The sequence below is a fragment of the Pongo pygmaeus genome, chromosome 21 (genome assembly GCF_028885625.2).
Source record: "Pongo pygmaeus isolate AG05252 chromosome 21, NHGRI_mPonPyg2-v2.0_pri, whole genome shotgun sequence".
NCBI lineage: Eukaryota > Metazoa > Chordata > Mammalia > Primates > Hominidae > Pongo > Pongo pygmaeus.
Window position 1 is genome coordinate 36,874,548 of NC_072394.2, and position 18,199 is coordinate 36,892,746.

At 38.5% G+C, this 18,199-nt stretch overlaps 1 protein-coding gene across 5 annotated transcripts in view; it reads left to right on the forward strand.

Moving 5' to 3' along the window:
- Window positions 1-18,199, forward strand: part of ITCH (itchy E3 ubiquitin protein ligase) — a 152,550-nt gene that overhangs the window by 80,560 nt on the left and 53,791 nt on the right. For 4 of the 5 annotated variants that reach the window (XR_010125157.1, XM_054466720.2, XM_054466719.2 and 1 more), the window contains 4 exons: window positions 704-878; window positions 4,885-4,954; window positions 12,572-12,656; window positions 17,309-17,437. Coding sequence is in view for 4 of the 5 variants with exons in the window: in XM_054466720.2 (XP_054322695.1) it covers window positions 704-878; window positions 4,885-4,954; window positions 12,572-12,656; window positions 17,309-17,437 (459 nt within the window). In the remaining variant the exon portion in view is untranslated. The remainder of the gene's footprint in view (window positions 1-703; window positions 879-4,884; window positions 4,955-12,571; window positions 12,657-17,308; window positions 17,438-18,199) is intronic. The other variant, XM_054466722.1, reaches the window with a different exon arrangement.

Sequence of the window (18,199 nt, forward strand, 5' to 3'; positions counted from 1 at the left end):
AACTCTGTCTCAAAAAAAAAAAAAAAAAAAGGAAGTTAGTTGTGTTCTTGCGAAAAATTGTGTGTGTGTGTGTGTTTCGAGACGGAGACTCACTCTGTTGCCCAGGCTGGAGTGTACTGGCATGATCTCGGCTCACTGCAGCCCCCACCTCACAGGTTCAAGCAGTTCTCCTGCTCAGCCTCCCGCGTAGCTGGGACTACAGATCTGCGCCACCAAACCTGGCTAATTTTTTGTATTTTTAGTAGAGATGGGGCTTCACCCTGTTGGCCAGGCTGGTCTTGAACTACTGACCTCAAGTGATCCGCCTGCTTTGGCCTTCCAAAGTGCTGGGATCACAGGTGTGTGAGCCACTGCACCTGGCCAAAAAATGCTTTTTGATATCTGTCCAAAGCTATAGATTTAATTTGTGTCTCTATTATGATTGAAACAGTAAAAACAACATTGAAAAGAAACTCAAAACTTAAGGACTGTTTGAGACTTACTCACTAAATATGTATTGCATTTTAAGAACCTGACTAATGCATCTTATGAACTTTCAAGAAATAAATTTTTAGAAACATTTCTCTTAAGTTCACTTACAAACTATTTAAAAATACATAAAAGACTCCAGATAAATCAAAAGTAGTTTCTCAAGGTAAAATATTCTATCTGTTTCACAAGTATTTGTTGAATTAGCTTTTTTTTTTTTTTTTTTTTGATTTAGCTGGGAACGGCGGGTTGACAACATGGGACGTATTTATTATGTTGACCATTTCACAAGAACAACAACGTGGCAGAGGCCAACACTGGAATCCGTCCGGAACTATGAACAATGGCAGCTACAGCGTAGTCAGCTTCAAGGAGCAATGCAGCAGTTTAACCAGAGATTCATTTATGGGGTGAGCAGCCTGTTGTTTCATAAACTAATAAGAGTATTTTGTTTCTAGCCCCTTCCAGCATATGTCATGGAAAGCATTAAAAAGAAGGTGCAAGTAGCATGGCAACCCAGTTGTTGCTGTTAGTAGGTATTATTTTTAGACCTTGTCTGGGGTATTCTGTGTGTGATCTAGTTTTTCCTTTTTGTAATTTGCGTAAGTCCAACTTCCTCTTCTTTTTAATGTCAAAAATAAGCAAAAAATAAGTTAGGACAACTTAAAATTCATGAACAAAAGAATAGTAAAAATAAACCCAAGCAGCTTGAAAATAATTAAAACATTTCTAAATTTACTAGTGCCTTGGGTCTAAGAGCATCTGAGTCTAAAGTGGTTGTGCAAAACTGATGATAGAGTTTAACCACTTTTTACCATTTGGAAATAAGGCTTACCTAATAAATTATTTGGTACTCTGGGAGACTGAAGAAATTTGATCCTTTATAGGAGTATGCTTAATATATTATTCTGGCTTTAAATCTTTATTATCTTTGATATAAAATCATTTCCCTTCTAGAAACAAATGGTTTAAATTTTACATATTTTCCTGTAGAGCAATATTGCAGTAATAGTGTAAGTACTCCAAAATCTTCCTTTGCTCTGCAGTCTTTGGTGCTAGGAATTTTATAATCTCTCAGGTCATACAGTATCATTGATCTTTTCTCTGGAGGAAAAGGAAAATAATCCATTGAGAAATTTGATTCTCTGTGCCAAACAAGATGGATTTGTTATATAGAACCTAAACAGAAGAAAATCAAGCCTTAAGGAGCTCAGGAGAAAATGCCCCTCTCCATCACCATCTCTTCCCCTCCACTGCCATTGGTAACATCCCTGTTAGAATTCATCAGAGTAAAACAGCACCTTTCATATTCCTTTCCTGACTAGGCATAGTTTTATCCCTTTTCTTCATATTCTTGTCTATTCCTTATACCTCCTCATCATAATAGCACTCACTGATGTAGACAAATTCACCTTTATCAGCAGCCTTCCCTTTGTTCCTTGGTTATGACTCAGGTACTTTTCTTTCATATAACAATTTTTTCCTGCCACTTTCTCTTTTTTTTTTTTTTTTTTTAATTTCTGAAGTATTTATTGATCATTCTTGGGTGTTTCTCGGAGTCCTGCCACTTTCTCTAAACAGATGTTAACTATATTTCCCCTCCCAGTGGTTTTAAAGCTGAAATGAATTTTGTCTCTTGTGTACTTTACCCTTCTTTTCATTTTTTTTTCTATGCTGTTTTACATCTTCCTTCCTTTCTAAATTATAATCACCTGTGGTATGCCTGGCCAAATTTCTTCTAGGTTTGAATACCTAGCTTGCCTGCCTTCTTTAAAACTAGTTTCCACATGGGTGTTCTGTGGAAAGAGCATGGGCTTTGGAGTCAGACACATCCGGGTTCGAATCCTGGTTCCACAGTTACTTTCTCTATATGGCTTTGAGTAAGTTACTTAACCTCATCAAGACTTATTTCCTTTATCTGTAAAATAAATACAGATATAAAATTGCCTCAGAGTTTTTCTGAGGATTCTTTAAAATAAAGTTCCAATATATTTGGCATGTACTGAATGCTTAGAAATGTTAGTTCCCATCTCTTCTCTCCTTCATATTCACCTCTGTATATGTACCCTTTATCTCCTTTTTGCATTACATAATCTTTCAAAGCATTCTTTTAAAAGAGAGATTTAGCAGATTTTTGGAGCACCAACTGTATGTTTTGACTACTGTAATCCTGACCGATTTAGTACTCAGAGTCTTTGGAATTTTTTTTTTAAGTATAGCTTCTCCTTCATCATCCTGTCCCCCCGCCCGCCCAATCCAATACAATCTGAACAATTTTCTGAAATTTTTACTCTTTGTACTTGATGTGGAGTGGTTTGAAATTACATAGAATCTAAACAGCCTATTTTAGTTAACATGGCCAAAGATATAAGCTGAAGTGAATTAATTTAACATCCTTAATAACATGTACTTTAAAAATGATGGGGTGTTGCTGAGAAATAGTCTGTTTATTGGGTATATGAAGTGGCCTTTGTCTACCATTGTTGTGACTCTTACTAGCATACAGAAACTGTCACACACCCAGCATTTTAAGTCTCAGAGTGGATATGGTTGACAGTAAAACACTGTGTAATGGTCCTTCCTGGTCCATGGCTTAATTGCTCATGTCCCTAGTTTATTTGTCCAGGGAGAGCCAGTGGGGTTGGCTTCAGTCTTAAAATTGTCAGTACAGCATGTCATGTGCCAAACTTTTCAGACCTCATCTGTAACTTCGGCTCAGACCTTTTGTAGTTTTTTCTGCTGGCCTCCCTGTTTTCACATCTTTTCATAATCGTGTCTGTCAGGAGGAGCAAGGCAGTTCTCAACAGCACTAAATCCAAGAGTTATTATATCAGTAGTGTAATATATCTCATATCCTTTAAAACTTCATCAATCAACCAGGTTTCTGTAGTAGGCCAGTGACGTGGGGTTGTGGGGGTGGGTAAAGAAACAAAAAGAGATAGCAGGGGAGCTGCTCTATATTGAGATTTAAGAGAAACAACCAAATGTAACGTAAGGACTTTGTTTGGATCCTGATTTTAACAAATAAGCAATCATGCATTTAATTACAGATTAGGTATTAGATGATAAAATTAACATTCATTCTTTACCACATGTCATAATGACATTGTGATTATGTAAGAAAATGTTAGCCGGGCACGGTGGCTCACACCTGTAATCCCAGCACTTTGGGAGGCCGAGGCGAGTGGATCACGAACAAGGTCAGGAGTTTGAGGCCAGCCTGACCAACATGGTGAAACCCGGTCTCTACTAAAAATACAAAAAGTTAGCTGGGCATGGTGGCGCATGCCTGTAATCCCAGCTACTCAGGAGGCTGAGGCAGGAGAATCACTTGAACCTGGGAGGTGGAGGCTGCAGTGAGCCGAGATCATGCCAGTGTACTCCAGCCTGGGCGACAGAGTGAGACTCCATCTCAAAAAAAAGAAAAATGTCCACAAATTTTAGAGAGACATACTAAAATATGTAGAGGTGAAATAATGTTTGATTTTAGCTTCAACAAAGAACAGGAGAAAAGAGAGAAACTTGGCTAAGTCTTGATAAGTGTTGAATCCTGTTGCTGGGTATGTGGGAATGTGGGATTCGTTGTCCTATTTTACTTGTTTTTTTTTCTTCCCCATAGTAAAATTATGTTTAATGCAGTTAGACTCTTGTTTATCTGACTAAAGAAGAAAGGGTTTAACCAAGTCTTACTGGGTGACCACATAATTATCTCTACTTAATTATACATTTAAATCAAAACAGACTTAATATCCCTACACAGAGTCGGTGTGACTTTTGTTTTCTTTTTCCAAAGGTTGACTCTTACTTTGCTTTGATCTTATCTAGCCAAATCTTTCTCTCCACCAATGTGATCATTGGAAACAGAACTTTTAAGAAGTCTTCCATACAGTTCTAGGCTCATTAACACTTTACAGCTGGAAACCTTTCCTTCCACTCATCTGGCAGCCCACTCTTCCTGTTCCCCCAACTCTCTTCTCATAATTGTTTGTATGTCACGTGTTCTGTATTTGATCTTCTGTTTTTGAGTTACACATGCAATATTTTTCAGTCATATGATGATTCTGGGTACTGGTATTATAAATGACTTTTGGGGGGTTATATATTTTTCTAATTTTTATATTATTGATGTAAAATTTGTAGCACAAAGGAAAAAATGGTCATTTTGGGGATGAGGATTACATATATGTGTAGTATTTTAATTTTAAATAATTTTAAATGTTAGGTAGTGTTTGCACAGGTGTTTTTTTAAACTAAACCAAAGTATATTGGCATTTATCCATAACTATGTGAGACTTCTTTAAGACACAAACTCTCTGTATTATACATTGCCAGGGAAGGGAAATCAGAACTCATAAGCTTGCTGTCAGATAATTTGTTAAGTTGTCAATAGTTTCATCACTTTTTGGTTCTTTTTAGAATCAAGATTTATTTGCTACATCACAAAGTAAAGAATTTGATCCTCTTGGTCCATTGCCACCTGGATGGGGTAAGTCACATGAGTTTCTTCATTGAGTTCTGTCATTTCATTTTTGTTTTCTTCCAATTCTGTCATTTTAAAACAGATATTTATGTCTGATACTGTGCTCTTGCTTGAGTGAATGTCTGGGAAGTTTTTTTAATATATATATCAGTTTAATTCACAAATAGGCGTTAAATTCCCCAAACATTAAGTGGACTCTTTATAAACTTTTATTGACGCTCATAATTATTTTACTCTTCTACAGTTTAAAAATACTGATCACCCAGCAATAAAAAAGGAATGGGCTATTGATACACACAATAGGTCTGGGTGGACTTCAGGAGTAATTTGCTTGATGAAGAAAGTCAGTCTCAAAAGATCACATCCTGTGTGATTCAATTCATATAACATTCTCAAAATGACAAAACTAGAGATGGAGAACATATTAGTACTTGTCAGGAAACAGGGTAGGTGGGAAGTGGATTCAAATATTAAAAGGTAACATAAGGGGGTTGTTATGTGATGATGATGATTCCATCATCTTGATTCCATCAAGATCCACAAGATGATTCTGTATCTTGATTTTGGTAATAGGTGATTACATAAATAATGTATACATGAGATAATGCGTAGAACTATACATTTACAGAAATGAATTCAGCTTTTAAACATGGTGAAAATTTAACAATGTTTGTGGTTAACAATAATGTACCAATGCCACTTCTGTGGTTTTGATGCTGTACTATAGTTATATAAGATGTCACCATCGGAGAAAAATGAAGTATATGTGAGACTTTTGTGCAATTTTTTACATCCTGTGAGTAATAATTAATTCAAAATAAAAAGCTTTTTAAAAAATTGTGATCACATTGGTTCTCCTAAAACAAGGTTCAGAGGTTGGTTAAGTTGGCATTATCTGATAGAAGCGTGGAAGGAGCACATGTGAGGGGGTGTCAGCTTCATGCCCTACACCATGGAGCTCATGAGCATGTCCTGTTATTGAGTATATCTGATACCTTAGTTATTAAAATAGACCTTAATAGACTGTAAGCTGGACCTACCCTACTAGGTTCTATTTTATAGTGTTATGTAATACAGCATTATATAGCAAGGTTTCAGAATAAAGATGGCAGTATAGAAAGTTTTGCATAGAAGCAAGATAACAATATATTATAATAGAAAGTGGAAAACAACATAAAGCCCATTGTGGAACCAGAGTTTTGTCTTCAGGAGCTGAAGATATTTCATAATATTGGAATAAATTCAGAAAGTGATACTTCTAGATTGGGAAAAGTTGGTCCCCAAGATACATTGCTCTAGCAGTACTGAGTAATGTAGAAAAAATGTTGGTGTGTCAAGATCACATGAATCTGGTTAATAAATGCTACTGGGGGTATACGCTTTTCTTTGAGAAATCTCATTGCTCTTATTTAAAGGTATCTATTCTCAAAACACTTCTGTGAGTCAAAAAGGCAAAAAATGTATTAGGCCATACTTATAACTGTTATTGTTATTAGCTTATAACAACAGGAGGACATATGAAAGTTGTGGGCCCGGTGCAGTGACTTACACTTATAATCCTAAACACTTTAGGAGGCTGAGGCAGGTGAATCGCTTCAGTTCAGGAGTTCAAGACCAGCCTGACCAACATGGTGAAACCCTGTCTCTACTAAAAATACAAAAAAATTAGCTGGGCTTGGTGGCCCGTGCCTGTAAACCCAGCTGCTTAGGAGGCTGAGGCAGGAGAGTCACTTGAACCCGGGAGGCGGAGGTTGCAGTGAGCCGAGATCGCGCCATTGCACTTCAGCGTAGGCCACAGAGTGAGATTCCGTCTCAAAAAAAAAAAAAAATTAGCCAGGCATGGTGGTGCTTGCCTATAGTCCCAGCTACTCTTGAGGCTGATGTGGGAGGATCGCTTGAGCTTGGGAGTTTGAGGCTTCAGAGAGCCGAGATCACACTATTGCACTTCAGCCCGGGTGACAGAGCAAGACCCTGTCTCAATAAAAAGAAGAAAGCAAGTTGTGAATTTCTGTCTTTACCAAAGCTTGGCAGCCTGGAGTTAAGGAGTCCTCTGTCTCTATTGAAGCCTAAGAGTGGTCAGTGAATGGTTAGTATGAAGTACTTTAGAAGAGGGGATGTTGCCCTTACAAGGCATATTAAACTTAACCTGTCAGATTGCGTTCCCAGACATGGATGGTTTTATTTCTAGAGTTTCCCAGCTTTATTTCTAGAGTTTCCCAGCTTTATTTCTAGAGTTGTATGTCTTATGTTAGAGAAGGAGAAAAAAACTCATGCACTAAAATGATATATCCAAAGGATATGTATTTATCCTCTTAATTTTATTGCAGGCCAGGCATGGTGGCTCACACCTGTCATCTCAGTGCTTTGGGAGGCCGAAGTGAGAACATTGCTTGAGCCCGGGAGTTGGAGATCAGCCTGGGCAACATAGCAAAAACCTGTCTCTATAAAAAAATACAAAAAATAATCTAGGTGTGGTGGAACACCTCCTAATCCTAGTTTCTTGGGAGGCTGAGGTGGGAGGATCACCTGAGCCTGGAAAGTCAAGGCTGCAAGTAGGCCAAGATTGTGCCACTGTGTTTCAGCCTGGGCAACAGAGTGAGACCCTGTCTCAAAAAAAAAAAAAAAAAAAAAAAAACGGTTGCAGAAAAACTATGACCCGCTTCATGGTTATGGTCAGAAACAAAACTGTTTTACTCCTTCTCTAGGGCAGGTGTAGAAAAAAATGCCTCTTCCTTATAGAAACCTGAATTGTGAGCTACGTTTCCTTTATCAGAAAAGCCTTTCCTGCAAGCTGGTCCTTGCCTTGTGTATTCATCATTTTCTTTATCATCCAGATCTTTCTCATTTTTACTTTAGCCAACAACATTTTGCTAAAATACTGTGTTAAAGATGCAGCTTAGCTAGGTTATTAGAGTCTTGTTCTGCTATTTTACAGTCTGCTTATTTTTAGGTTTCACATTCCTCGTGTTGAAGTAGTGCCCCTCCTGCAGATGTTTATGATTATCCTACTCAGACTGAGCACTGCTTTATGACTCGCTGCCTTTGGGGCATATACCTTACTTGTAGAACCAGTGACAGCACTGGTACTATATCAGATGAAGCGACCCACCCGACATACCTTCAGGATTGACCCAGGTTGATAGAATCCCATCTTACAGCTTGCACCCTTTCAGACTTTTATATGCTGGGACTAGACATTACTACCTCATAAGCTGACAGTGAATAATTTGTTTTTTAGAGATGGGGGTCTCCCTATGTTGCCTAGGCTGGAGTGCAAAGGCTGTTCTCCAGCATAGTAATTGCACACTACAGCTTTGAACTCCTGGCCTCAAGCAATGCCTCAGCCTCCTGAGTAGCTGGAATTACAGTTTTGTGCCACCATGCCTAGCTAGGCAGTGAAGAATTTTTAACACATGAACATACTATAGAGGATAAAGAACAAAGAATACTTTTGGTTCACCAGTATTATTTAATAGGGCTTTGTATAGGTGCTTCGCCAATCAAGTATGAAGATATTCTCTCATTTTCCTAGTTACTGTGAAAGAATACATAGAATGACAAGAAGTGTCTGTTCTTTACTGTTTTATTCATCAAGTCAGGAAGTATTCTAATGTGCATTTGGATTTGATGTTCAGTAATTTCAGTATTGTTTATTATGTGATTTTTGAACAAAGTAAGAAATCAGTTCTACAGCCACAGCACTTCCTCTCATTAAGTAGATGAGTCTTCAGTTCACAAATGTGTCAAGGCTGATCTCAGCAGCATATACTTAGAATATATATGGGCAAAATGTTTGCTATTAATTTTCTCTTGCCTCATGTTATCTTCTGAAAGGAAAATCTCGGCCTGAAATCTGAACTTTGCTGACAGATAAAAGATGAACGGCCATTACAGTGGCTCATGCCTGTAATCCCAGTACTTTGGGAGGCCAAGGCTTGTGTCCAGGAGTTGGAGACCAGGCTGGAGCAACATAGTGAAACCCCGTCTTTACAAAAAATACAAAAATTAGTGGGGTGTGGCATGCCTGTAGTTCCAGCTACTTGGGTGGCTGAAGTGGGAGGGTTGCTTGAGCCCGGGAGGTCAAGGCTGTAGTGCGCTGTGATTGTATCACTGCACTCCAGCCTGGGCAACAGAGTGATACTCTTTCAAAAAAACAAAAGAAAGAGAGAAAAAAGTTGAGTATGTGCTCAGCTATATACTTAGGGTATTATTTTTAGGTTACAAAAATTATTTGGTTATATATTTTTAAACAAGAAAGAGAATTCTGGCCGGGTACGGTGGCTCATGCCTGTAATTCCAGCACTTTAGGAGGCTGAGGCGGGTGAATCACCTGAGGTCAGGAGTTCGTGATCAGCCTGGCCAACGTGGTGAAACGCTGTCTCTACAAAAAATACGAAAATTAGCTGGGAGTGGTGGCGGACGTCTGTAGTACCAGCTATTTGGGAGGCTGAGGCAGGAGAATTGCTTAAACCTGAGAGGTCGAGGCTGCAGTGAGCTGAGATCGTGCCACTGCACTCCAGTCCAGCCTGGGTGACAGAGCAAGGTTCCGTCTCAAAAAAAAAAAGAAGAAGAAGAAGAAGAAGAAGAAAGAGAATTCTGGATTCTGCAAATAAATTTTTAAAATTTAATGCGACTGCCAAGACATGAACTTATCTTGCTGTCATGTTAACAAGAGCAAGCTGTAACACCGTGGGTGATTATGTTTTTCTTTAGAGACAGCCTTTGAGTTGGTGATAAGCTTATGCACTGAAGATGCCTTGACCAGCAAAACCTGTGTCATGAGAGGCAGAGTCCCACTTTTCTGTATATTATGCACATTGGAATTCTATTTTCATTTTAAGCTCAGCTGACATAGAAAGTAGCTTTAAATGTCAGAAGCAGGTTTGTGATACTCACTAGTTACATCCATTGTAACCTCTGTTATCACTACTACTTGAAATCATGGAATTATGTTGGAAATAAAATTGAATATTACCAAATACGAACTTGACAAGACTATAATTTGGCCTAAAACTGATCCAAATGATCTGAAGTGTTAATTTGAAAAATAGTTACCAATTTTTCTTTTTTCTTTTCCTGTTTTTTTTTTTTTTTTTTTTTTTGAGATGGAGTTTTGCTCTTGTCACCCAGGCTGGAGTGCAATGGCATGATCTTGGCTCACTGCAACCTCTGCCTCCCGGGTTTAAGCAATTCTCCTGCCTCAGTCTCCCTAGTAGCTGGGATTACAGATGCCCATCACCATGCCCAGCTAATTTTTGTATTTTTAGTAGAGACAGGGTTTCGACCTGTTGGCCAGGCTGGTCTCAAACTCGTGACCTCAGGCCATCCGCCTGCCTTAGCCTCCCAAAGTGCTGGGATTACAGGCGTGAGTGACAGCGCAGGACCAATAGTTAACCAGTTTTTCAAACCACAGAAAATAAAAATTAGCCATGTCAACATGGATTAAGCTTAAATTTTTGTTTAAAATGCTGATTTTTAGAAACTAAGCTTTTTAAAAAGTTTCAATTCATTCTATGATCTTTAATACATCAGTTTATTCATTTTGAGACATGTTGAACAAATAAAAAAATTAGGATACAGGAAGAGTCCCATCTTTTGAAGAATTCATTGGTAATGGGACAGAGAAGTCAGTAGTTCAAAAACAGCAGAACTGTCAAAATTTCAAGTCTACTTAATTTGTTTATTAAAAGAGAAAATGATATCCACATTTTTTTTTTTTTTTTTTTTTTTTTTGAGACAGAGTCTTGCTCTGTCGCCAGGCTGTAATCCATCTCGGCACACTGCAACCTCTGCGTCCTGGGTCCAAGCAATTCCCCTGCCTCAGCCTCTCGAGTTGCTGGGACTACAGATGCACACCGCCATGCCTGGCTAATTTTTTTTTTTTTTTTTTTTGTATTTTAGTAGAGACGGGGTTTCACCATGTTGCCCAGGTTGGTCTTGAACTCCTGAGCTCAGGCAATCCGCCCGCCTCAGCCTCCCAAAGTGCTAGGATTACAGGCATGAGCTACTGCGCCTGGCCAATATCCACATCTTCTAAACCTTAATGGGGAGATTTCAGGAAAGCAGGTAAAATTTTGTAGACTGGGAACAAGAAAACAGGGAGAATCCTAAAGCAAGAGGCAGTTGGGGAACAAGCAGCAGCTTTAGATGCAGTAATTAGAGAACTGAGTTCTGCTTCCTATCCCTTGTATAGAAAGTTACTGTAGATATTTAGGATTTTGGAACTGATTATATTAAGGAACGAGATATGTTAAGTATATTAAGAAAAAAGTATTTTTTAGTTGAATAATGTCTAGCATATACCTTACATTATATTCCTTATTTTGTGTATATATATGTATGTATATATACACACTCCCAAATTACATTATATTCCTTATTTTATATATATTTTTATATATTGTGTGTGTGTGTGTGTGTGTATATATATATATATATATATATTTTTTTTTTTTTTTTTTTGAGACAGGGCCTCACTTTGTCACCCAGGCTGGAGTGCAGTGGTGTGATCTCAGCTCACTGCAGTCTTGACCTCCCAGGTTCAGGCAACCCTCCTGCCTTAGCCCCGGAAGTTGCTTCTCTGTCCCATTACCAATTAATTCTTCAAAAGATGGGACTCTTCTGGTATTCTAATTTTTTTATTTGTTCAACATGTCTCAAAATGAATAACTGATGTATTAAAGATCACAGAATGGATTCAAACTTTTTAAAAAGCTTAGCTTCTAAAAATCAAGTTGTGCAAGTTGTGGGGCTAAGGCAGGAGGATCACCTGAACCTGGGAGGTCAAGGCTGTAGTGAGCTGAGATCACGCCACTGCACTCCAGCCAGGGTGACAAAGCGAGACCTTGTCTCCAAAAAAAAAAATATATATATATATATATGTGTGTGTGTGTGTGTGCGTGTGTATTTACCTATACAAATGTATATTTAATATATATTAAATATATATATTAGTGGGCTGCCAGCACGGCCCACTAATTTTTTTGTATTTTTTGTAGAGATGAGTTTTCACCATGTGGCCCAGGCTGGTCTCAAACTCCTGAGCTAAGTAATCTACCCGCCTTGGCCTCCCAAAGTGCTGGGATTACAGGCCTGAGCCACCCCGCCTGGCACCTTACTATATTTTAATGAATGAAATGATGTGGTATGGAAAAAAAAAAATCCCTAAATGGAGACCTGAGTTTCCATCTCATCTCTGCTACTTAATTCTGAGGTTTCAGGTAGATTATTTAACCTATCTGAGTTTTCTTATCTTAAGGATAAAGATGAATTCACCTACCCTATGGGACTATTAAGAGTAAAATGAAGGTCCTGTGTAAAAAACTAAATAACTGTTCATTATTCTTGCTGCTGTTGGTTGGATTGAGTAGAAAGGTCCTATGGTTAGGACATTATAAAGTATGTCTACTTAGCTTCTAAGATGTAATATTTCTATAACTTCAGTAAGGATGTGCATTTAATAGTCAAAGAATAAATTAAACCTTTTAAGGCTGTGATTTAAAAACTATAAAATAAACAATGAAATGAGAAATGGGCAAATTCAGATAATTTTATTTTACCTTGAGCAAGAAGACTATGCCAATGCTAATGCTTTGCTTTCCCCCACCCCCACCCTTCCCAAAGAGAAGAGAACAGACAGCAATGGCAGAGTATATTTCGTCAACCACAACACACGAATTACGCAATGGGAAGACCCCAGAAGTCAAGGGTAAGAATAGTTACTTGTGTATATTTAATCTCTTAAAGATTATACGTTATTTCTAACAACTGAAGAAGATCAAAGTTCATATTCTTTTGCCAAAGACCTAAAACATTAATCAGCTACATACTTTGGAAAGAGAAAATTATACTATTATTTTCATCTAATGGAAAGTTTGAAGATTTCTTCAAAGTACAGGAAAAAACTTTGGCTGGGCATGGTGGCTCATGCCTATTATCCCAGCACTTTGGGAAGCCAAGGAGGGAGGATTGTTTGAGGCCAAGAAGACCTGTGTAATGCAGTGAGACCCTGTCTCTACAAAAAAAACCCCCAAAAGTTGGGTGTGTTGGCGTGTATACCTGTAGTCCCAGCTACTCAGGAGACTGAGGTGGGAGGATCACCTGAGCCCAGGAAGTGGAGACTGCAGTGAACTGTGATTGTGCCAGTACACTCCAACCTGGAGGACAGGTTGAGGCCTGTTTCAAAAAAAAAATAGAAAAGCAAAAAAAATTATCTGGCACATGAGAATATACTTATTAACATATATATATTATTTTTAATTACTAAGAACAGATTAGTGATTCTAAATCAGTGTTTCTTAACCTGAGATCACTGGTTAAGAATCCAGGGTATGTGGCTTCAAGGAGGAAGAAAATACATACTCAATTTCATTACTCTTTATTGGAAATTTAGTATCTTCTTCCATTATGAATGTAGGCTACTACCATGTAGGATTAAGAATGCCTAGGACTTTGCCATCAGTAGAAGTCAAAGGGTGTTAAAAAAATATTCTGTTGTTGTCGCAGATATCTCTAAATACTTGTTTACACACATAATTACAAGGACTTGCTAATTTATTAATAAAGAGATATATATTATCACAAAAGTCTCCCTTTGTTGCCCAGGCTGTTCTCAAACTCCTGTCTTTAAGCGATCCTCCTGCCTTAGCCTCCTGAGTAGCTAGGATTACAGAAATAATGTTTTGACAATTATGTATATATAATGGTTTATCTTTGTAATGTGTTATAATAGTATGCATATTAGTTTGCTAGGGCGCCTTAACAAAGTACCACAGAGGAGGTTGCTTAAACCACAGAAATGTATGTCTCAGGGTTCTGGAAGCTAGAACTAGAAGCTTGAGATCACGATGTCAGCAGGGCCATGCTCACTCAGAATATACTAGGAAGAGATCTGTTCCAGGTCTTTCTCCTGGTTTCTTATAGCTCCTTGGCTTGTGGCAGCATGAATCCAGTCTTCACATGGCATTCTTCCTGTCTATATGTTTATCTGTACCTAAATTTCCTATTTATAAGGACATCAGTCCTATAGGATTAGTGGCCCACAGTACTTCAGTATGACCTCATCTTAATACATCTGCAGTAACTCTGTTTCCAAATAAGGTCACATTCTGAGTTATTGAGGGCCAGGATATAAACATGCGTTTGGAGGGAGGACACAGTTCAACCCATAACAGTCTGTAATACTATGCATTTATCAGACTGCCAGAGGGTTCCATTCTGCAAGGAATTTGGCAGACTGTACAGTCGGAGGGCACAGTCCTCCACAAAACTGCTGCCCTCACTTCAGACATCAGCTACAATATTGGGGGTCCACAGGATGACTCCAGACCAACTGCCTACAAATTTGGGGGCCCCCACCACCACTCTTAGGTATGATAAGTTACTAGAAGTACTGAGAACTCAGTGAAACCTCTTACAGTCACATTTATTATAGAGAAAGGATGCAAAATAAAATCAGCAGAAGGAAGAGGTGCACAGGGCAGAGTCTGGGAGGCTCTGAACATCCAGCATTGTTGTGGGACAGTACACATTGAGGTTGAGTATCACCAACCAGGGAAGTCTCTGGTATCTAGGGTTTTTATTGGGGCTTGATCACGTACTGCCCTCTTGGCTGACCTTTTGTCTCCAGTCCTTACTGGAGATTTGAGCTAATGCCCTTTAGTCTCTAGTTCCTCCAGAGGTCAGAACTGATGCGCCATGTCCCACAGCCTCCATTATAAATCACATTATTGACTGTCCAATGATCAAAGCCTCCAGGCAAACAAAGATATTTCCAATACGCAGTGCATTCCAAGGGCCTGAACATCACTACCAAGTTGCTAAGGGCAAAGGCCAGACCTCTCTTTTGGTATAATTATGATTTGAGAACAGATATTCCATGGCCCAAAAGTTTTAAAAACTTTTGTTCTGAAGGTATGGTTTAGGTTGCACTGAGCTGAGACCATACCACTGCATTCCAGCTTGGGTGACAGAGTGTGACTCTGCCTCAAAAAACTAAAAATAAAAATAAATAAAAGAAGGTATGCTTTCAACTTAAAATAGCTTTTTCTGCCTACCAACAAATGACCATTTTCTTTTTAAATGGAGTTACTGCATTTACTTAAATTTATTCAGTTTCCATAAAGAAGAATGAAGAATTTCATAGATAACATTTTCTTCCTCTTTAGAATTTTCTAAGAATAGAATTGAAGAAGTCACCTTTCTATATAATTTGCTACCATTTTTTTGTTTCCTCTTAGATGTTTAAGGTTTTATGGCTAAAGTTAGAATTCTGTTTTAACAACACAGATGACCTAGTTCTATCTAATTTATTTTCAAGACGACAACTTGTTACTGAGCCTATCTTGCAAGTATAACAATTGAGAAACCTCTTTTTTACATTTTTGGTAGTCTGTTTTATCTGACATTTGTATTCAGTTAAGTGAATACAGGTTTGTTTTTGTTCTTGTTGTTGTTGTTTGAGACAAGGTCTCAGTCTGTCACCCAGGCTGGAGTGTAGTGACATGATCATGGCTTGCTGCAGCCTTGACCTCCTGGGCTCAAGCAATCCTCCTGCCTCAGCCTCCCAAGTAGTTTGGACTACAGGCGTGGGCCACCACACCCAGCATTTTTTTTTTTTTTTTTTTTTTTTTTTTGGTAGAGACAGTGTCTCTATGTTGCCCAGGCTGGTGGGAAGTTGTTGCCAAACACACAAACTGAAATACTTGATTAAATGATGTCCTGGCAGTATGTAGGAAATACTTTTGGAAGACCTAAAGAGAACGATCAATCTATAGTTGTAGTAGGAGTAATAACAATTACAACTTGGGCTTACTGTCACTTTTTACCTGTCTCATTTGTTCCTCATCTAGTCTCATAGACATTGTTGTCTCTATTTTATGGACAAAGAAACTGAAGTTTAGAGAGATTAAGCAGCTTGTCTAGGGTCACAAGAGTTTTCAAGGTGTAAAGATAGGTATTAAGGAGGTGGCATGGAATACTTCATAAATAACATTTTAGGCCATGTGTAGTGTGTCAACATCTGTAATCCCAGTGCTTTGAGAGGCCAAGGTAGGAGGATCACTTGCGGTCAGGAGTTCAAGACCAGCCTGGGGAACATAGTGAGACCAGTCTCTACATAAAATTTTATAATTTAACCGGGTGTGGTGGTATACAACTGTAGTCCTAGCTACTAGGGAGGCTGAGGCGGGAGGATTGCTTGAACCCAGGAGTTTGAGGCTGCAGTGAACTGTGATCATGCCACTGCACTCCACCCTGGGCAACAGAGTGAGATTCTTTCTCTTAAAAGAATCTTTTTTTGAGTTGCCTTAGTAGAAAAACAATAGATAATATGGGACAAAAGGAAAGGCTTCATTTGGAGGTGTGGCAGATCACATCTTATTTAAGGAAGTGCTGAGTGGCCTATACTGTGAAATCATGGGGTTCATGAAAGGGAGTTAGAGGTTTGGGTGCAAAGGGAACATTGAGGCCAGAGTATAGAGGCTGAGTGAATGCCATATGAAGAACTTTAGATCTTAATCATTGGCAATGGTGGAACAGTGATAGTACTTTACAGAGATAACTAATTTAAATAAGATCTCTGTTTTAGGTTGATACTCTTGTTAGCAGTATCAGTATAAGAGCAGGCCTAGAGTGAGATCAGATAAGGAAAACGAGTTAGGCGGCTGTTCAAAAAATGCAGAAGATGGCTGGGCACGGTGGCTCACGCCTGTAATCCCAGCACCTTGGAAGGCTGAGGTGGGAGGATCACAAGGTCAGGAGTTCAAACCCAGCCTGGCCAACATGGTGAAACCCTGTCTGTACTAAAAATACAAAAAATAGCTGGGCGTGGGCGTGGGCGTGGTGGCAGGCGCCTGTAGTCCCAGCTGAGGCTGAGGCAGGAAAATCGCTTGAACCTGGGAGGTGGAGTTTGCAGTGAGCCAAGATATCGTGCCCCTGCACTCCAGCCTGGGCAACAGAGTGAGACTCCATCTAAAAAAAAAAAAAAAAAGACAACAAAAAAGCAGGAGAGAAACAAAGCCAGAGAAAGGATGGTGTTGGGGATTGGAAACAGAGATGAACATGAAGACTTCTAAGGCAGAATGGTTAGAACTTGGTTAACAAGATGTTTAGGATGAGTCATTAGCTAATGGGGAACATAAGCCAAGTAGATGGCAGAAGACTTGAGTTGTGTTTGATGGACTTTGAGTTTAACCTGTTTGTAGGATGTCCACATAGAGATGTCTAGTGTACAGCTGAATTACTGAACTGAATGGTTTTCTAAAAGATTTCTGCTATGTTTATTGACATTTGTAGCTTCTGTACTTGGCAAACAAGCAACTCTTTAATATTTTTGTTTATGTTTTTTCCTGTGTTTTGTAGTCAATTAAATGAAAAGCCCTTACCTGAAGGTTGGGAAATGAGATTCACAGTGGATGGAATTCCATATTTTGTGGACCACAATAAAAGAACTACCACCTATATAGATCCCCGCACAGGAAAATCTGCCCTGTAAGTTTTCTAAACATTGTAGAGTAAGAGTAAAAAACTAGTCCTTCAGATTTTGATATAAAGATTTGTATTAGCAAGGAGTAGAAGTCTTATTATTTCTTGAGTTACCTTGACAATAGGTTTCTGTTCATTAAGTATTTTGCATTTCCATCTCCCTCTTGGATATTTTATCTTAGAGATTTTCATATTTGTTACCATTTGTTCACACAGCACTAAATGAAACTATTTAGAATTTATAGATATTGTACTGCTTACCAATTAATCTCTGATTTCTGATTTTCAGCTTCTTTCATTCCCATAACTTTTTGACATTAGAAAAGCTCTCATTACTTCTCCCCCACCCCATTTCTGAGAAAGTAACCTTTTGATTTGCTTATTTGCTTTATGACTTTTTTTGTGGGAAAACACATAACCTAAAGTTTCTTGTTTTATGTGTACAGTTCAGTGGCATTAAACACATTCATATTGTTGCATAATCATTACCACCATCCATCTCCAGAATGTTTTCATCATTCCACACTGAAACACTGTACCCTTTAAACAATAACTTTAACAGACCTGGTAACCAGCCTTCTACTTTCTTTCTCTATGAATTTGACTACTCGAAGTACCTCATATTATTGGAGTCATACAATATTTATGCTTATGTCTCTGGATTATTTCACTAAGGTCATGTCTTCAAGATTTATCCATGTTGTAATATGTATCAACATTTTCATTCCTTATTGAAGCTGAATAATATTCCAGTGTATGTATATATCA